Here is a 21,032-nt window from a genome sequence, read left to right as displayed (position 1 = left end):
AATGGGGTAATAAGCTGGCAGGCACCACTGCTCCCTACTGGATGGAAATGGAACTGATTCCCCACATGTTCAAGTCCCCATGTTGCTGCCAGAGAATGGAGATTCTCGTTTGATGGGGTAGATGCAGGCGCCTGTGCTTTTGGAAGAGCAGCACTGTATCCCTGCGGGAACAGAGAAGCCACACAATGGGTGAACACAAGGTGGAGCACAGGGACAACTGTGAAGCACTGGGTGACAGGAGTTCTGTTACGGTGATAGCACCCCTCTTTAACTGGATGGGGAAACTGAGGCATGGGGAGGTCCTGGTCACACACTGACTGTAACAAAGCAGGAGCAGAAGCCCACCCCCTGTGCTCCAGCCAGGGACTCTCCTCACCCCCCGACCTCCCGCAGGTGTTAGACCGGAGTGCTTGGGGAGGAGTGAGGGAACTAGCTCTAGGCATGAGTGTCCCTATCTTCTGGTTTCTGCTGGGCCAGAGGGATCCCAGGACTCAGAGCACAGCTGGCAGGGGCCTTGGCATAGACTCATGATTACCATTGCTACTCTCCCCAGGAGACGGGCTCAGCCAGTGTGGGAGGCCATCAGCAGCTTCCACCTGTCAAGAATTGATCCCCTCACTCTCCACCCCTGTGGAGAAGCACCTGGGCATGGGGGGCAGAGGAAATGCTCCTGGACAAGCTCCTTGCTCAAGTACCTTGCAGCAGGGGCAAGCAGGCAGCCAAGCCCCCAGCTGGGCTCGCAGTGGCTGCTGCTGGGCAGGAGCAGTGCTGATTGCAGGAGAGAGGCAGCAATTCCGCACCGCTGTGCTCGTTAAAGGGCAGCCAGAGGAGGAGACACGGCCCAGACACACGCTCCCCCTACATGCTCAGAGCCCTTCCTAGCCACATGGACACGCCCCCCCCCCCCCCCCCCCCCCCCGGGATCCCAGCCTGATTCCCACCCCTGTCTGCAATCAGCAGAGCTCACTCTGTGCAGGGCTCCTGCCCCACTGCACTCCCAGACATCCCATACCCACTCCCAGATGTGGAACCGCCTCTGCTGACCACACACAGCCCTCTGCCCTCCTCCCTGAATCACAGGTCGACTCCCTGTGCCCCCTCACTCACAGATCCCAGGCCAAGTGGTCTTCTCCCCATTAAGCCTTGCAGGGCAGTCGCTCCCCCTCCCCTTTGATCACACCCCCCAGGGACCAGACTGCCCTTTCCTCTCCCACCTCCCTTACACACCCTGGGACAGCAGCATGCACAGAGTGGGAAGGAAGGTAACAGACTGTCTGGTAATAATGTCACCATTCCTAACATTCAGGAGTGCGAGGATAGCGAGAGGCGTGGCTTGGAAGCAGGCAGACTCTGCAGACAATGGTGCCAGATTCACAAAAGCTCAAGGCCAGATTTCAAGGGCTCAGCACCCACAAGCAGGGCCAGGGTTTCAAAACAGCTCAGCTCTCACTGAGGCACCTAAATAAGAGCCTGATTGATGTATCTGGTTCTAGATAACTGCACTGGATCGGATATTGTCTGTGCAATACACCTGGGACATAAAGTTCAGGCAGTGTGTCCTAGAGCAGGGGTTCCCAGCCTTTTTCTTTCTGAGTCTCCCCCAACCCCCCGACATGTTATCAAAATTCCATGGCCAACCTGTGCCACAACTTTTTTCTGCATATAAAAGCTAGAGCCGGCATTAGAAAGTAGCAAGCAAAGCTATTACGCAGGGCCCCACACCACGGTGGGGCTGGCAAAGCTAAATTGCTCAGGCTTCGACTTCTGCCCCAGGTGGCAGGGTTCAGGGCCCCGGGCTTCAGCCCCACATGGGAGGGCTTCGGCTTTCTGCCCTGGGTCCCAGCAAGTCTAACACTGGCCCTGCTTGGTGGACCCCCTGAAACCTGTTTGTGGCCCCCCAGGGGTCCCCAGACCACTGGTTCAGAACCACGGGCCTAGAGCATGCAGCACTGGACTGGGACTCAGGTGAGCTTGGATATATCTCCAGCTCTGCCACTGGCCTGCTGGGTGACCTTGGGCATGCCACTTTCCTTACCCTGTGCCTCAGTTTCCCCACCTGTAAAATGGGGACGACGATCCTGACCTTCCTTTGTAAAGTGCTTTGAGATCTACTGAAGAAATGTGCTAGTTAAGAGCTAGGTAATATTGTTACACACCTGTTATGCTAGATACAGTCCTTTGTGCGGGTCAGTGCTGTGTCGGATGGGTTACACTGTCACTGAAAGCTGTAACAATATGGCCAAACTCAAGGGTTACACACATTAGAGACTGTGGCCAGTTTGGATTTCACAGCTCTCACTACGCCTCCATGGCGGCTTAGAATTGTACACACAATGACAGCATGGACAGAGCTCCGCCCCTCCTGCTCCCAAAGCCCCTCCCACTTGAGTTAAAGGAGACTCTCCTATAGTTGTTAGCAGCATAACATAAGGGCTGAGTCACACACTCAGCAGTTCTGCTTCCATGCAGTAGGGATCAGTGGAGCACATCCACAAGCTGACCACACCTCTCAGCACTCACCTAATCCATGACTGCACTGATATGAGCACTGGGCCCAAAGCAAAACAAACAAAAATCCAATCCCACTGGAGCTTTGGGAGATCCGAACGCTGGATCCGGATCAGCATGCTACAGCGCAAGAGTCTCTCTACACGATGCGTTGCTCTTCTGAGGCCGGCCAGCTCTTCTAACCCTCCGTGCCAGCAAGGTCTATGCAGCCTCGACATTGATTTCCAATGCTGTACGATCCATCGGTTTGCAACAAGGAGTGCGTGCAGTTCTATTAGCCATAACGGTGCCTGTAACAGCATATGCAGGGCCAAGGGTAAGGCACTCCGAATTCAGATTTAGACTGATGATTATTTCAATATTTTAGGGGCACCTTCCCTCTTGAGTTGTGAGCTATGACCCTTTCCTATCTCCTGTAGGTCCAGGACTCATGCCTCCTCCCATTCCCCAAATGCTGGTTTGACACCAGATTTTCCTTTCCAAATGAGTTATGCTCCACATAGGAAAATGGGGAGGGGGGCAAGCCTGCTTAGCCCTCTGCAAAAGCTAGAGCAGCATTGGGACTGCTCTAATTTACACCTGGCTACAACAGCCCACAAGGGGCCATTCTTGCAAGCGAGAATAATCTGAATTCAACAAACAGCCCAGCCATGGCCCTTCTTTCCCTGCCACACTCCCTGTGCTAGGATCTGTAATGTATGCCTTTGAAGGGCTATTCTGCTAGTTCTCTCACAGAATTCCCTAGCCACCAATTCCTCCTACTTAACCTCTTCTTGGATAAACTAAATGCTTTAGTCCAATCCTAGCCAGAGCCTCGGCGTGGCTAATAAAATGGTGCGTATTGGGTGCTTACCTGAGATTCTTCCAGCAGCTAAGCTGTAAATGAGAAAGCCAGAAGCTGCATCATCTTTGCTGACTTTTCCTCTTACCCTGGGTGTTAGCTTCTTTGGTCTTAAATACAAAGACCAAACAAAAACAGCTACCAGCGCAAACGGATTCCACCGGCTTGCTCACACACATCTGTCCACTCACCCCCACCTCCCACTCCCCTTCTCACCCACCTGCCAGCCTGGGAGTGCATGGGAGGGGGGACACATGCAGCAGGGCTTTAAGACCTCACCTAATCAATGTGACTCTTGAAGGCTGAGTGCCCTTTACTGCAGGGGTCTCAAACTGGGGGTCGGGACCCCTCAGGGGGTCACAAAGTTATTACGTGGGGGGTTGCGGGCTATCAGCCTCCACCCCCTAATCCCGCTTCACCTCCAGCATTTATAATAGCGTTAACAATAAAAAATGTGTTTTTAATTTATAAGAGGGGGTGGGGGTGTCGCACTCAGAGATTTTGCTGTGTGAAAGGGGTCACCAGTACAAAAGTTTGAGAACCACTGCTCTACTGAAAGAGCACAAGGAGATCTGACCCTACAGCAAGCGTGGGGCGCCCCCATCCCAATGGCTAGTGCAGGGGGAGAGGAGATGCCTGGGTCTGACAGCAGGGACTCTGTCTCCCTCTAAGCAGCAAGGGGTGCTCTCCCCAGGTTGGCATGCCCCAGTAACAAAGGGGGAGGAATCCCTGAGGCCTGCCAGGGCACGGGATGGAATCTCTCTCTGGCTGCAGCGTGCTATTACCATCTCTGCATGCAGGCAAGCGTGGAGGCTGGAAGCCAGCAGGGAAGCTTGTTTGGCTTGTACTGTCTCTGTCCCCTGCAGGCACCGCATGTACAGCCCTGGCGGGAGAGCTAGATCCAGCATGGACATGGGGAGCAGTGTGTGGAATCAGTGACCCATGCAGCGAGGGCAGTCCCCACCGTTCTCCCAGCTCCCTGGCTGGCTCGCCCAGGCTGCCATTAAACATTTGGTGCAGCCTCCATCTGCCCTCGCTGGCAGCGGGGGCAGCACATTTATGCCACTGGGTGGCATTATGGCTACACACACTGGCATTGTTATTTCAGCACTGTTTCAGGGGCAGCCTGTGGCCACCAGCAGCAGGACGCCTCCCAGAGCGGCTTCCATTTTAGAGCCGTTTGAGAGGGGAGAGAGCTGCACCACCACCCAAAATCACTTCACTTCGGAGCCTTCCATTATTCACACACAGCTGGGGTGACTGAGTGACAGGGAAAGAGAGACAGAAAGTGACACACTTCCAGACTCTCACAGGAGAGGAGATGAGGGGAGAAAACAATCCCAGTGCTGGCCTCTCCCAGCAGGGGGCACTATAGGGAATGGGGTTAGGACACTGTGTGGGGAGCTCGTAGGTATCCATGTCTCAGCCTCTCCCAGCAGGAGGCAAAATAAGACCTGGTGAAGGGGGGCTAGTTTTGATGAGCTCACCCAGCCCCTTTGTCTCCTGTTACTCTCTTTCTCTACAGTGCCTGCTAAGTGTCCTGATCACCAAACTTGTGAGTCTCCCACAAATTCAGTGGCCCCCAGACTTATACACACAGCAAGCAAATCACCCTGTGCACCACTAGTGACCCCTCACCAGCAACACCACACACTTCCCTCCTCTCTTAGCCCCAATGGCCAGCCAGCCAACTGTGTCCCCATGGCCCTACCTGTGGAAAGGGCCTAGTCCAGCTCCGACTCAGACCGAGGCCTGGCCTGTGTCTCCATCCAGATAAAAGCCAAGTTTTCACCCTGATACCCCACTCCGTGCCTCAGGTCTCTGTCCCAGAAATAGGCTCCATCCATACCCCATTACCTCAAATAAAAGTCTAGCTCCTACCCCATCCTACCCCATGTTCCAACCCCAGAAAAAGGTACAGTCCCCACTCTGTAGCCCTGGCCGGGGAGTAAGTTGCACACCCTAGGCCTGTCTACACTGCACACTAAACCCAGGCTGTTATTCAGGTTTGAGCCCAAACCCCACTTCCATCCATCCACCCTAACACGGGTCAGCAAGCACTCAAGACCCAGGTACTAGGACCCTACTAATGGGGTTGGTCAGAGCTTGAGTCCCACTATGACTTGGGTGCAAGCTCTGTCGTTTTGCAGTGTGGACGCAGCTCGAGCCGCAGGCCTGAGTCAGAAGGTCTGCACAGCGCAGTATGGATGTGTTTGCACAGTTGTGAGACCCAAGTCCAGCAACTGCAAACCCAAGTTTACAGTGAAGTGTGGATGCTCAAGCACAGGCTTGGAAACACCAAGCCCGCAAGCCCGGGTCCCACAGATGCAGCAGAGATAACCCCACCCCCAGGAAGGCACAATCCACAACAGATCCAAGACAAGGTGGAGGAATCTCTTAAAGCAGGACGGTCACTGAGACTCCAAGAGGAGCAGGTCGGGAGGACAGTCAGGGCCTTTAAAAAAACAACAGTAGCAGCTTCTAATCAATCCACCACTCTGAGCCAGCTCTTGTCAAGAGTTTGGAGTGGGAGTAATAGACTCATAATAGCTCACGACTAAGAGGCTGCAGCGGGCGCTGGGGGAGCCTCTCTGAGGGCCCCGATAAGAGGGAACTGCAGTCACCAGGGACACATGCTGCAGCTGAGAATCTGTCACCAGGTACATAAAGGCGCTTGCTACCTGGCTCCCCACCACCAAACCAACCCCTCCAGAGGCGGGCGCACAGAGGAGGAGTGAGCAGTGGGGCCAGAAGAAGGGGCAATGGTTAGAGGGAGAGCAGCAGAGTTTGGGGAAAGCCTGGATGTGAGGACAGAAGGAAAGGGAGGAGTCAAGGATTTTCCCGAGGGCGCAGGCTTGAGAGATGGGCAGGAGGGAGGAGTGGTCAGTGCTGATGAAGACATGGGCGAGTTTAGGGATGTGTGGAGAGAGAGAGAGAGAGAGAGAGAGATGTGGCCTAGGCAGGGAGTACAGGGCTGCAGAGATGGATCTGAGAGTGGTCTGTGAGGTGACAAGAGAGGATAGGGTGCAAGTTGAGTGGGAAAGCGTAGTGGATGAATGGCAGACTCCTGGGAAACAGTACCAAGAGGTAGGAGGAAGAGGATGCATCGATGGTAACACGGAAGAGAGGAACTAGAAAAAGACGCAGTCAGGAAACCCATGGAGGAGAGGGTCCGGTTAGTGGTGTACAAGGCAGCAGGGAGCTGGAGGTGCTGAATATGATGGATAGACCCTTAGACTAGGCAAGGAGGTGGGCACTGGTGAGTTTCAGCTCAAAAGCATTTTATTCACCCTACACACTATTTATATAGGTGATCTTCAGGAGGGCAGGAGTTAGCCCCAGTGGCTTCCAGGCCCAAGAAATAACCAGGATAGAGGGAGGAACCAAGGAGTCGAATGCCCCCCGACCCAGGGCTATCTATCCGTCCCACCGTGAAGGGGATGTGGGTCAGATTTACCGCAGCACCAGCAATGGGACCACAGAAACCTGTTGGACTCGGGAGTCTCTAAGATCATGGAGAAATAGACTAGATGTGGTGCTGGTGTAGGTGTGGAACAGACCCTGCACTGGAATGGATGAGGGCAGGGCCGGCTCTAGCATTTTTGCCGTCCCAAGCATCTAAGAGTAGCACCAACAGCAGAGAACTGAGCTGCTGCGTTCCAGTTTTAAGGATAACTGCACCTATATTTTCCCCCTCCATCGTCCCTATATGAGGGAATACATGTAAAGGTTTCTGGCTCCCAGCCGTCACCTCTCATGGGCAGAGACTTACGTTGCACTCCCTTCTGACCAGGAGCGTTAAGGCTGCACAGTTCCCTGCCTACACTGTGATGTCCACAACAAGGCAGATGCCCAAGAGGCCAGCATCTGCCCTTTGCTCTCTCCGCGAGCTATGGCCAATGTATTGCCAGCAGTTACAAGTGATCACACAGCTCTTTCTAAGCAAACATTTATTCTGAAGGTAAAAGCATTACAGAGAAAGCACATACAACCCATAAAAGAACTGACACACATGCTAAAAAGCTTACCAGAGGGCATCCCCAGCTCCAACCCAGGGCTCTGGTATTGGTCAGTCCTTCAAACCCCACAGCTGGGTTTTTCCTGTGGTTACACATTTGGATCAGTCCGTAGATCAGGAACCAGAGTGAAGGCTCGAGTGAGTTCAAGCTTGTACTATTTATCCAAAAGTCCTTTCTTTGTCAGTTGGCCTCTGGAGAGTCCAATTTGAACCAGCATATGTGAGGCTCCCCAGGTGGTGGTGCCTCTCCAGAGGTGTTATAACCTCAGGGCTAGTCTGCACAGGGAGCTTACACTGCCATAGTGACGTCTCTCAGGGGCATGAAAAGTCCACACTCCTGAGAGCCGTGGCTATGCCAACCTCACCCCCAGGGTAGACAGCACTAGGTCGACAGGAGAATTCTTCCATCGACCTAGCTACCACCTCTTGGGGAGCTGGATCAGCTACGGGAGAACCCTGCAGCTAGTTCTTGGCCCAGGCCAGACACTCAAATAAACTTCACTCCTCAATTGCCCATCTCACTTGTGATGAATAGCTCACAATAACGCTGCATGAGGTTTTGAATCCCCAAGGACCCAACCAGAAGCAAATGGATCGACAGCAACATCCAAACGGATCTCAGGAACTCCTCAAAGGCAGGTGAGGCTCACCCACTGAACCATGAAAAGCACTGGCTTGCTCCACAACAGGCTTGGCAGAGGCTGACCAAAATCTCCCACAAGGGGAATCTCAGACCCTTGCATCACCTTGGCCAATGGGAAGCCAGGAGACCTACTAAAGGCATCCAAAGGGAGGGCCTGGTGCCATGTTCGAGGCTTTCTTCCCCTGCAAAGAGCCAGTCTAATGGGCATCTCCAAACCTGTCCCTGCTCATAGAATCGTAGGATTGGAAGGGATCTCTAGAGGTCACCTAGTCCAGTCCCCTGTACTCATGGCAGGACTAAGTATTATCTAGACCATCCCAGACAGGTGTTTGTCCAACCTGATTTTAAAAATCTCCAATGATGGAGATTCCAACATCTCCCTAGGCAATTTATTCCAGTGCTTAACCACTCTGACAGTTAAGAAGTTTTTCCTAATGTCCAACCTAAACCTCCCTGGCCAGGGCCGGCTTTAGGCCAATTCCACCAATTCCCCCGAATCGGGCCCCGCACCTAAGAGGGCCCCGCGCCCAGTGGCAGGGCCGCCGGAGGGGAGGGGAGAAAGAAGTAGCCGAGAATCCCTTCCCTGGCTAGAGGCTCCTTTTTAATTTTTACTCACCCGGTGGCGCTCCGGGTCTTCGGCGGCACTTCGGCAGCGGGCCCTTCACTCGCTCCGGGTCTTCGGCAGCACTTCGGCAGCAGGTCCTTCAGTGCCGCCAAAGACCTGGAGCGAGTGAAAGACCCGAAGACTAGGAGCACCGACCGGTAAGTACAAGCCCCATGTGTTTTTTTACGTGGTTTTTTTTTTTTTTAGTCATCCCTGCTGGGGCCCCGTCGAAACTGTTTGAATCGGGCCCCGCACTTCCTAAAGCCGGCCCTGTCCCGGGCTGCAATTTAACAAACACTCAAACTGAAGTTCCCAAGTTCCTCCGTTTATGACCTCATCAGGTCATTCCCAGGATTTTCCTGCCTGTGGTTTCACTCCCCAAGTCCCAGGTTCCTCCACCAGAGCCTAATTGCTCCTAGACACATCAGGTCACTCGCCTCTGGCCTCTCTTCGCATCCCCCTTTGCAGCTTCCTGCTACTCTTTATAGGGAATGAGGTGATCTTTCCTGAGGTGTGCCTTCTTAGTAACTAGGGCTGGCTTGGCCCAGGCCTTCAGACCTTAACGGGCAAGCCATCCTGTTATACCTCCCCACAGCTTCAGAGCTTGTCTATATCCTCGAGTAAAGATTCATCCATCCCTGAGCTGGTGCAGAGGCAGGGCGATTTCAGTCCCCCAACCTCAGCCGCCCCCGCTTTCTCTCCTCTTGCGAGATTGGCCACTTCCCTTTTAAACCTCATTAACTCCACACAAGGTGACCTCTCCCTCCCGCTCCTCCAGTCTCCCTCCTTCTTATCCTGCAGCATCGGTGGCCATCTCACCTGGGTGCCGGTCTGTCTGGCTTCCTGACGTCCCTAACGAGCCAATCGCACAGATGTCCCAGGAAAACAAGACAGATTGGATGGGGGGGGGTGAACAAGAGACAGGGAGAGAGGTGCTCGGATACCATGGTGATGAGCGTGGTAGGAAGATGGATAGACAGGAAGAAGAAAGGTAGGAAGGGAAATACAGAAGGGATGGGGAGGGGGGAGCGAGTGAGAGACGTAAGGACGAGATCTAGGTGGGGAAAAGTGGATGAGACAGGAAGAGAGGAAAGGAGAAGACACGGGAGACTAGTGGAGAGATGGATAAGGAGGACTGGGCAATGGGGGTGAAAAGAGAGGAAGAACGGACTGATGAGAAGAGCTGAACATGGAGGACTGAGTTTGTATTACGGGAGATGTCAAGGAAGGAGTCAGTTAATACTCTCCCTGGCCCCTTTCACCCCACTCCGCTGCTCTCAGCACATGGCCTCCTTTAGTCCCCAAGTCTGTTCAGCCCCTACCCAGAGCTCCCTTGGAGGAGGTGGGGGGTGAAGGCTCCAGGAAGTCCATCTCTTCTCACTATCTAACAAATCCTGCCTCATCCACCTGCTGGGCACAGCAGGGCATTGCCACAGACAGAGAGCTCTGCAGCCCGCCCTTGAGCCCCACAGACTCAAGCCCACTCCATGGGCAGCAGCAGGGTGGGCTAGCAGGTGAACTGTGAAGCTGGATCCAGCAGAGAGAGTTCTCTGGCGGTAAAGGTGGGGAGCAGAAATCAGGACTCCTGGGTTCTATCCCACTTCTGTCATGGAAGTGAATGCCAGACATGTGGGTTATAGCCTTAGCTGTGACACTTAATTGACTGTGATTCTGGAGGTCAGATTAGGGGATCATAATGGTCCCTTCTGGCCCTAAAATCTATGAAGCCAAGAGGGAACTGGGAAGGCTGGGTAGGGCAGGGACTAGCCTTATGAGGAGGTCAAGGGAGTGTTGGAGAGTCCCATTGTTTGGAAGTGAGGATCCCACCCCCAACGGCAGAAGGGGCTTGCATCCACCCCATAAGTATCCTGGCACCTGCCTTTAAATCCGGAACGGGTCATGCTGAGCCAACTGGTGGCTTTTCAAGCCACCCCACTCTATGCTTTCTCTAGTCTCTGCCTTTTGAACACAATCCCTTATTGCCAGCCCTGCCGTCTGCTCTTCGAAAGCCTTTCCCCTGCTGAATTCATCCATAATACATATTGTAGCCGGGCCCCTGGGGGCTTGGGGTGGCAGCGATATTATCTACATCTGTCTTCATTTCCTTCTCTCTCTCCCTGGCAGGCTGAAGGCTGCGAGATCAGGCCACGGAAATCAGCCCCAAGCTCCTTCCACACTCATCATTCCTGGCTGGGGAGGGGGCACTCTCCTCCCACCCTGCCCCATCTTTCATTGGAAACAAAACTGGGGCTGGCCTGTGCAGTTTCTGGGCCTGGCCAGAGCATATTCCTGTCTGAGGATCCCTCGCCTCCAACTCCACTTCCTGCAGTTGCAGCCAAGGCAGGTTTAATTTTAGTAACCTTATCTCACCTGTCACCACTGGGTGTGTCTCTCTCTCTCCCCACCCCTCCTTTGGCATGGGAGCTATTCTGGGAGGCACCAGCACCTGAGAGCAGGAGAGGAGAAATTTTACAGCTAGTAGGCGGGAAAGGGAGGGATGAAGAGAGAGAAAAGCCAGCAGGAGGAGGGAGGGAGCTCGTAATGCAACAGTTTCACACAGTGGCCTTTCAGCCCAGCAGATCCGAGTTCAAATGTGACCTTGGGTCTTGATTTAATTTGCCTGAAAACCACTGCTGCAGGAGCTGGCAACAGTTGGTATGGTCTCTGCTTTGGAGGGGCCCAGGGGTGGCATGAAGAGGGAACTGCAGGGCAGGATGGAGGGGCATTGGCAGAGCAGGAGGCCCAGAACTGGACTAGCAGGATAATGCTGTGGGGCAGGATAGAGGAGCATTGGCAGAGCAGGGGGCCCAGAACTGGACTAGCAGGATGGTGCTGCAGGGCAAGATGGAGGGGCATTGGGAAACCAGGGGGCCCAGAACTGGACTAGCAGAGTGGTGCTGTGGGGCAGGATGGAGGGGCATTGGCAGGACAGGAGGCCCAGAACTGAACTAGCAGGGTGGCGCTGCAGGGCAGGATGGAGGGGCATTGGCTGAGCCCAGGGCTTGAACAGCAGAGGGATAACACAGGGCAGGATTGAGGGGATTGGCTAACCGATGCAGGGACCTCAGGAGCAGAAGAGCAGAGGATGCTGTAGGGCTGGATTTTGGGGCTTTGGCAGAGACACATGCAGGTAAATGTATCAGCAGCGCCAGACCTGACATAACAGAGGATGCCCTAGATCAAGAGAACTGAAGTGAAAGCTGGGGCAGAAATAGCAGGATGGTGCTGTGGGGCAGGATGGAGGGGCACTAGCACAGCCAGAGAGGCAAACCTGGAGTAGCGGGGAGTCAGACGCAAGTCTGCAGAGCTGCACAGGGAGGCCCAAGGGAAGCAAAGGTGGCTTGTTCATGGAAATGGCTCTTTGGCCTCTCCGGCCACCCAGCCCAAGGAGGGGATGGAGAGCGCTGTGCAGAATGGCTGGTAGCCTGGTTGAGCTCCTCGCTCTGTGTCTGCTTCTCCGCTGGTGATTTTCCCCGGTACATACCCCCCCCCCCCCCCGCCCCCGCTCCCTTCCCGGCTGTTCTGCTCATGTAAGTTCAGGGCCATTGTGCTGTCTGTACCAGGGCCCCAGGCTACAACCTTTTTGATGTTATTTCATCTTATTTTTAACCAACCCATCTTTTGTCTCCGCACCACAAGCCCTCGGGAGTCACCTTCCCTTCCACTCCCCTGCTCTGCCATCCCGACACCTGCCGCTCAAACAGGCAGACCTTTTTATCCCAGATCCAGGAGCTCCTCCCTCCCCTGAGAAAACAGCAGGCGCTTGGTTATTTATTCACCAAGTCGTGAGGGGCCATCGCTCAGGCTGCTCGGCTCTGTCAGTGCAGCTGGTGATCAGAGGAGCAGAGGCACCAAAGGAGCAGTGGAAAGGGCTGCCCCAGGGACATAGGAGGCGCTGTCATGTGGGGTGCTGATCCCCCACCCCCCAGGCCTTCATCACACAGTGACGGGGGACAGCCGCTATTAAATTGCCCCCGCACCTGCCCTCCCAGAAGTGCTGGGGGCATCAGAAATTCTCACGCTGCCAGACAGGGGTGGGCAGTCTCACTCCACAGGCTGAGATGGAAAGAGACAGAGCCTCATTACATGGGGACAGAAGAGATGGGAGGGGAGGACATGGATGGTGGGGGGCAGAAATCTCACTCAGAGGGTTGTGTGGGAGAAATTTTGCTTGACATTAAGGCTGATCCGCTTTTTCCAAGAGATCAAGCCCTCAGATGTGCTATAGGAAGTGTAACTCCCCTGGGAAGCTGGATATCATGTGTGGCATCACCCATCCCCCAGACCTCACAAAACCATGACCACCTCCCTGCTCCCTCCTCGCAATCCCTTGCCACAATCAGTCGGAGCAAGAGCCTTCTCTGCCACTCTTGGCCTCTGGAAAAGCTCTTTAGAAACCACCTCAGTTTGTTCTTGCTTTGAATTATACCTGTAATGTCTCTTTTCACCCTAAACTATTTCCCTTAATAATGGCTCCCAACTCCTCCCATTGTTTAACTGGACTGTGGATTGTTTACAGTTAGATAATAATTAATACCACCACCTTGGGCTATAAAGCACCTTTCCTCCAAAAATCCCAAAGTATTTTACAAGTCATAATGAATTACATTTCACAAATCTCTCAAGGCTTCCTGTACCACTGAAATGTAGCCACCTCTGGAGAGAGGTGCAACTGCTGTTTAACAGCACACAGCAACATTACACAAATTTGCACCAGGAAATGAAGGGTGATACTCTTTCCAATTGAAAGTGGAACAGGAATTTATTTTTGCAAGATGTAAGCATCTGCGGGGAAGTTTGACCAGGATATAGGGGTCCAGTCAGGGGATCTTTAATGACCACACGTGATCAGCACCTTGGTTTTATCATACTTCAGCCAGATGATGATGCCGCCTACAGCAAAGTGCCCCCTAGCACCAGGCTGGGGCATTGGAACAAGTACAGACAGAGGGGACGTGGCATCTACTGAGTTACCAACAGTATTTCCTGCAGCACCTCTATGTTTCCTGGATATCTTCCGTACAAGTACTCACACCCCAGTGTCCAGGGAGGTGCCCATCCACATACCAATCCAGTAGCCTCACCTTGCGTAATACGTGAATTCTAACAAGATCTGAGGCCACGGTTCTGTGCAGGCATTGGTATTTATTTCTCTGCTGCTGCTCCTGTTTTTGCTGTTGTAGCTATTGTCCCTGTCTCAGGACACACTCCTCCAAAGACTGCTCCTTGTGATTGCTTTCAGACTAGAGATTTCAGCACAGGAACTAAACCAGGTCTCGCACCAACCCATTGCCGCTCATGCTGGTCTCCCCACACAGCAAGGCCCATCTTGCCAATCCGTGCAGAGCTAGGTTTCTTGGCGCTCTGGCTGAACTTGCGTCTGAGGAAGCCACACCTTCCGTCATAGCTTCTGTATCTGGCTGGCCTGCTTCCAGGCCACACAATGGAGAGAGACATCATACAGAGCTGGATCCTGCAAGGGGCTGGGGGCCCTCAACTCCCACAGACTTCAGTGGAAGCTGAGCATGCTTGGCACCCCCAGGTGTTGCTCCTAGCAGGATCAAGCCCACTCAAAATAACCCATATTTGTCCAGGGCCTGAGAGGGGAAATCTGTGCTGCCTTATCATTGCCCCTACCTGGCTCCCTCTCCCTCCCCCTGTTTTAAGGCAGACATTCAATTCCATTCCATGTGGCATCTTTACATCCCGAAATCTACCCTTCCGCGCAAGAGCCCAAGGACCAAGGTGGGGCTGTCTCTATGACAAGGAGAGGCAGGTACGGGTGAGCACATTGGGATGACCTGGGGCTCATTAGGCCAGCAGTGGGGCATGGGACAGTAATCCATAAATCATGGGGGAAACCGGGGTCAGGGCAGGATCATTAGTGCAGTGGAAGGCAGTGGGATAGGATCATGGTGACAGCGGGTCTCAGGGTGGGGTTGAGGCGGGCACAGGGGGCTTTGCCCGTTCGGAACGTTGGGAGGAGGGGCTCACAGAAGGGGTGCGCTGGGACTAGGGGGCACTAGTGCCTGGACACCCAAATGCCACAGGGTAGGGGAGGGAGCCTCATTAGTGCAGCTAGGGGGCGTTGGACTAGGGTCACACACTTTTTGTGGTGCAGGGAGGAGACTAGGGAGCATTAATGTGGTGAGGGCAGCTCACCGCAGGGGCTGGGAGAGAGTTGCCCACACAGAAAGGTAGATGCCAAACCTAGAGCTGTTCAGGCTGAAGCTGCCTAGTCTGGGGGCAAGCAGTGGGATTCCTCAGTGGGGCAGAGGCAGGTGGAGTGATAGATTCAGGGGCTCAATCTCCTGGTAAGGGGCCAGGGCAGAACAGGGGGCTGCAGTAATGAAGTGGCCCACAGCAAGAACTACTCACACACATTGCTGGGCTCAACTTTAATTATCAGCTCAGGAGAAAAACATGGGCTCCATTGTGCATAGTGCAATGGAGACCTCTGCTTAGTATGCAGGAGTGGAAAAAGCAAACAGCACACTATGGGCCACAAGGAAGGTGATGGAGAGTTACATGGAGACTATTATAACGCCAGCGTGTAAAACAATGGAATATGGAATCCTCATATGGAATCCTGTGTGCCATGCTAGGGACCCTGTCTCCAAAGCGATCGAGCAGAAACATAGGGATTCAGAGACAGGACTGATTAGACACATAGGAAACTTCCATATGAAGAGAGAATGCAAAGACTGGGACTGTTTAGTTTGGAGAGGAACTGAAGAAGGGGAATGATCAAGGTATAGAAAATACCGACTGGCACAGAGGAGGTAGATCAGGTATTCCCATTTACCCTTGCACAGGATGAGAACTGGGGGCCAGCCAATGAAACGGAAGGGCCGCAAATTTTAAAATGGTAAACAGAAATGTTGTTTTACATGACTCATGATTAACCAGTGGAACTCCTTGCCACACTGTATCATTATGGTCAGTGATTAGCATGATTCACAAAAGGATTGCATGTTTGCACAGCTAATGAGAACATTAGGTAGGGTTATAAAAACAATATCAGAAGTTTGGAAGGGATATAAACTCTCCTGCTTAGGACAAAGTCAGACTAACTGAGGGTTTTAGGAAGGATGGTCCAGAGGTTAGGGCACTAGCCAGGCTTCTGGAGACCTGGGTTCAAATGCCTGCTCTGACACAGACTTCCTGTGTGACCCTGGGCAAGTCACTTGCTCTCCATGCCTCAGCGCCACATCTATCTCCGGGCGTGGTGGGAGCACAAATACATTAAAGACTATGAGGTGCTCAGATAGTATGGAGGTGGGGGTCAAGTAAGTATCTAAGGCAGCTGGGATGACACTTTGGAGATCAGGTTATTCCATAATTGCTCACTTCAGGTATCATCTGGTACTAGTCGTGGTCACGTACAGCAAGGGTTCTCAATCACTTTCCTTCTGAGCCCCCCCCCTCCCCCTACCCCTACCCTCCAACATGCTATAAAAACTCCACAGCCCACCTGTACCACCACAACTGTTTTCTCCATACAAATGCCAGGGCTGGCATTAAGGGGTAGGAAGCAGGGCAATTGCCTGGGGCCCCACGGAACTAAGTTGCTCAGGTTTCGGCTTTATCCGTGGGTGCTGGAGCTCAGGGCCCCAGGCTGCAATCCTGCACGGTGGGGCTTCATCTTTCTGCCCTGGGTCCTAGACAATCTAATGCCAGCCCTGCTTGATGGACACCCTGAAACCTGCTCACGGTCGCCCAGGGGGCCCCGACCGCTGGTTGAGAACTACGGACATACAGAATACAGGGCTAGATGGACCCACGTTCTGGGTCTGCCAGCTCCTACAGGTCCAATTAGCTGAGGCCTGAGCATCTCCTTCAAATAGAATCATGATTACTTGGAAAATCTGACTACATTCCGAAGAATCCCCTGAAGACAAATCCACCCCGCAACTCCACCCATCTCTTGGATCTCCCCAAATCTCAAGAAAACAGCCTGTCCTCATGCCCCTGGAAGCCCATCATTACTAGCAACCAAACCCTGCAGATAACACCAGGCCCCAGCCAGCCACACTGCATTCGACAACACCCCTTCCCTCTTCTTTTGCATTGGCAACAGACCCTTCTGCCGAGAGCCATAAGTCCTAGCCCCCAACACCAGCATGTCCCAGATTCCTGGGTAGTGGGCCAACTGCTCTCTGTGAGCATGAGATCAGCAAAGAGCACCAGCCAACATGCCTCCTAAAATCCCTGTCCTCAGAGGGCAAGACAGACTGGTATGGAGCAGGTGAGGCCAGGAAGCTGTGCCTGAGCAGGACCCCAGAGCCAGCCAGATGGAGAGGCTCTCCTCCCCCTCACTCTGGGCTGACTGCTCTCAAACTGGCTTAGTGACTCGGGAATGTTTTGCTTGTGTTGTGTTTATTTCTTCCAGGAATAGCAGGTGCCACTGCTCAGGCAGCTCTGCAGGGTGGTGACTCATTTGAAATGAGTGGCGGTGACTTTCTCCCCCAAACTACTGTAACTCCTGCCTGGGAAACTCCAGAAAGCCCACAACCCAGGGAAGGAGAGGAAAGGAATGGAGAAAGGAGAAGTAGGCGGCTCCGTGGGTGGAAGAGAGGGAAAAGCGGAATAAGGAGAGGAAAAGAAAAGGGATATGGGGAAAGAGAGGAACAGGAGCAGAGATCTGATAGAGTAAATTGTGAGCCGAGAACAGGAAGGAGGTAATGGGAGCAGAACGTCAAAGAGAGGAAAGAAATGGAAAGGCAGAATGGGGCGGGGAAGATAGGAGCGAAAAGGGGATGGAGATGGGACAGAGGAGGGAAGGAGAGATGGGGCAGAGAAGCAAAGGGAATGGGAAAGCAATGGGGCAAAGAGGGGAAGGAGAGATGGGGCAGAGTGGGAAGGAGATGGGGCAGAGTGGAAACGGGAAAAAGAGAGAGGGTCAGAAAGGGAACCGGAAGGAGAGATGGGGGCAGAGAGGGAACAGGAAGAAGGAGTAGGACGAAGGAGAGCTATCATGGGGCAGAGAGGGAAGGAGGAGGAAGAATGGGGGCAGAGGAGGAAGGAGAGATGGGGCAGAGGGGGAATGGGAAGGAGGGGGAGGAATGGGAGCAGAGGCAGAAGGAGGAATGGGGCAGAGGGGGAATGAGGAGGAAGGAGAGATGGGGCATAGGGGGTACAGGAAAGAGGTGGAATAAAGGCAGAGAGGGAACGGGAAGGAGGAATAGGGGCAGAGGAGGAAAGAGAGATGGGGCAGAGAGGAAAGGGGAAGGAGGAGGAGGAGGGATGGGAGCAGAGGCGGAAGGAGGGATGGGAGCAGAGGGGGAATGGGGGCAGAGGAGAAAGGAAAGATGGGGCAGAGGGGGTACGGGAAAAAGGCGGCATGGGGCAGAGAGGCAACGGGAAGGAGGAATAGGGGGCAGAGGCAGAAGGAGAGATGGAGCAGAGGGGGGACAGGGAGGAGGAGGAATGGGAGCAGAGGCGGAAGGAGAGATGGGACAGAGGAGGAACGGGAAGGAGGCAGAATAGGAGCAGAGAGGAGATGAAATGAAGCAAGCGAAGAAGAGAATGCATGAGAGAGGGGCGGCTGGAGCCGCATTCTGTGGCCGTGCCCTGCTCCCGCTCCCCATTTCGGGGCACAGAGAAGTTCCACTAAGCAGCCGAGCCCTGCGCTCCCAAGCCGGCAGGCTCCCGCAGCCTCGCCGTCCCCACGCACCCAGTCCCGGAAGGGCAGCACCAGCCGCGTCCAGCCAGCAGCACCTGGGCGAGCGCAGTAGGTGCGCGTAAAGCGCGGCCGAGGGGGGGGGGGAGTAGCTGCCTGCCAAAGGGCTACCCCGAGGGAAAATGGGGGGCATCCCCCGGCCAAACCCAGCCTGGAGAGAGGGGGACGCAACCGCCGCCCCCCTTCGGGCAGCAGGGGTCGAACAGGGGGTCGCGCCGCTGCCCCGGTGCTCGGCGCTGTACAACGCCCAGGGGCGCAAACAGAGCGCTGGCGGGCCCCGGAGAAGCCCGATGGCCGCGGCAGACCCAGTCGCGCAGGGGGGGCTGGGCTGGCTCCTACCTTTGCCGGCAGCCTCCGGGTCTACGTACATGGTCCCTTCCTGGTAGCCGCGGGCTCCTCCCGGGCAAGACAGTCCCCAGACAGCGGCGCGGGCTGCGGGCTTTGTACGGTCCACACGGGCGGGCTCGGGGCAGCTGGGGGGCAGCGAGCATCAGCCGCAGGCGGCGGGGAGCCGGGCGGGCAGCCGAGCCCCGGAGCTGCCGGGAGCCGGCATGTGGGGGGAGCCTGGCTGGCGGCGGCGGCTGCTGCTGCTGCTGCTGCTGCTACGAGGGGCTCCGCGGAGTGACTCACGTCCACACTGGGGCATGCCAGGCTCCGGCGCGCTCCCCACACCCCGCCGCGCGCGCCTGTATGTGTGCGCCGCCCGGCCCGCTGCTGCTCGCTGCTGGCGTTGGAAGGGATTGCAGTCGCCTGCCGGAGCTGGAAGTGGATGGGCCGATGCCCGCCCAAACGGACCGCACCTGTGTGAACCGGGCACGAGCACTTCTCCCAGGCAGGGCCGTCTCGAGGCACCAGCTTGGCAAGCAGGTGCTTGGGGCGGCCCCTCCGGAGAGGGGCAGCAGGTCCAACTATTCGGCGGCAATTTGGCGGATGTCCCTCACTCCAGCTCTGAGCGAAGGACCTTCCGCGGAATTGCCGCTGCAGATCGGGATCGCGGCTTTTTTTTTTTTTTTTGGCTGCTAGGGGCGGCCAAAACCCTAGATCCGGCCTTGTTCCCAGCGGCACCCAGAGCCCACCCCACGGGCAGAGAAATCCTACTCCGGTTCTTCTCCCCAGGTGCACCCAGAGCCCACCCCATGGGCACAGAAATCCTACTCCGGTTCTTCTCCCCAGGTGCACCCAGAGCCCACCCCATGGGCACAGAAACCCTACTCCAATTCTTCTTCTCAGGAGCACCCAGAGCCCACCTCAGGGGCACAGAAAACCAGCACGGGTTCTTCTCCCCAGGGGCACCCGGAGCCCGACCCGTGGGCACAAAAATCCAACTCTGGTTCTTCTCCCCAGGGGCTCCCAGAGCCCACCCCATGGGCACAGAATCCCTACTCCGGTTCTTCTCCCCAGGGGCATCCAGAGTCCTCTCCAGGGGGCACAGAAACCCTACTCTGGTTCTTCTCCCTGGGGGTACCCGGAGCCCACTCCAGGCAGCACAGAAATCCAGTTAAGTTTTTTCCTGCTGATGAATTCACAGAGGGCATCATCTTATAGTCTTGACCCTAGCACAGACTTTCTTAATCCACACGGTCACTGGTAAAGCCAGGGTTGGATTTCTGTGCCTTGCTTGAATGAGTTCTGGAGCCATCTGCAAGGGGGCAGAGGAAGATCTCCATATCATTTCCACTCCACCAGAGCAGGTAAACACAATTCACGTCCCCTGCTTTTATTGCACATTTAACATTTGCTAAACGCATCCAATGGAAAAACACATATGGCAAATTAAAGGAAATACGTTTGGCAAATTGGCTCTGCAATGTGTTGATAAATAGGTATGGAGGGGGGTTTCAGGGAGGGGAGCTCTGGCTAAACTGACGTCAACAGGAAACAGCCCCTGAGAGCCAAGAACCCCCACCCCATCCCCACTCACACAAGTCTATGTGAGAGCTCCAAGGGACTTCTTGTCCCTAGGAAGTGATCTAACCTTTCCTCCCCAGTGGGGAAATGAGCCTGGCCCATCATGCTCCTTAACCCATGTCCCTGCCAGGAAGGGCCAAGAGAGTTTGGGCAGGAGCAAAGGTAGAGAAGTTGCCCACTTTGGTCAGTCAATATTACACCCCCCCCGCGCACGTAAACACATTCTCCAGCCCGCTGTAGAAGCCTGCTCTACTGACTCTCCCTTGTCCTTCCACACACACTATAGTCAGCTCTCATACCCCCTCCCCAGACCAATGATGGCTGCCAGAGGTCTCTCATGACGGGTGGGTTGGGGTGGTTGCCTGCCTCTTCTGGAGCTCACCCCTGCTCTGTGCCAGCCCTGCCAAACAAGCCTCATCCTTGTGGCTTGTGCGGGTATCTCTCAAAATTGCATCTTTGCCTTTGGAATGCATCAGAGGTGGCACCAAGTGGCATAAAAATGTTCTGAGGGGAAGGTGCCCTAACAGGGCCCACATACACAAGCTCATAAGATGTGTGCACATGCACATATCAACCCACACGTACCCACCAATACACACGTGTGTCCCAGCCACTCAGCATGTCGCTCTGTCCCTCTCTAGCATTGACTGGGACCAAGGTTGATGAACCTATTCCTACCTTGACTTGAGCTGGGTCTCTTAGCTCAAGTAGTGAAGGCTCACACTTTTAGAACCAGAAATCCCAGATGTGCCCCCCCCCAACAACAACACATCTGGAGACACAAATGTGTACAAGCACAGGTGCACACATGCATGCATTATGCACAGT

The 21,032-nt window shown here is 54.6% G+C and overlaps 1 protein-coding gene across 4 annotated transcripts in view; it reads right to left on the bottom strand.

The window, feature by feature from the left end:
- The window catches only part of SYT7 (synaptotagmin 7), a 175,251-nt gene extending 156,429 nt beyond the window's left edge, over window positions 1-18,822 (bottom strand). For all 4 annotated transcript variants that reach the window (XM_034767622.1, XM_034767624.1, XM_034767623.1 and 1 more), the window contains exon 1: window positions 18,636-18,822. In XM_034767622.1, the coding sequence (XP_034623513.1) occupies window positions 18,636-18,666 (31 nt within the window). In that variant the 5' untranslated portion in view covers window positions 18,667-18,822. The remainder of the gene's footprint in view (window positions 1-18,635) is intronic.
- Between the last annotated feature and the right edge of the window lie 2,210 nt (window positions 18,823-21,032).

The sequence above is a fragment of the Trachemys scripta genome, chromosome 4 (assembly GCF_013100865.1).
Source record: "Trachemys scripta elegans isolate TJP31775 chromosome 4, CAS_Tse_1.0, whole genome shotgun sequence".
NCBI classification, from domain to species: Eukaryota; Metazoa; Chordata; order Testudines; family Emydidae; genus Trachemys; species Trachemys scripta.
This window is presented reverse-complemented; position numbering and strand designations above follow the sequence as displayed.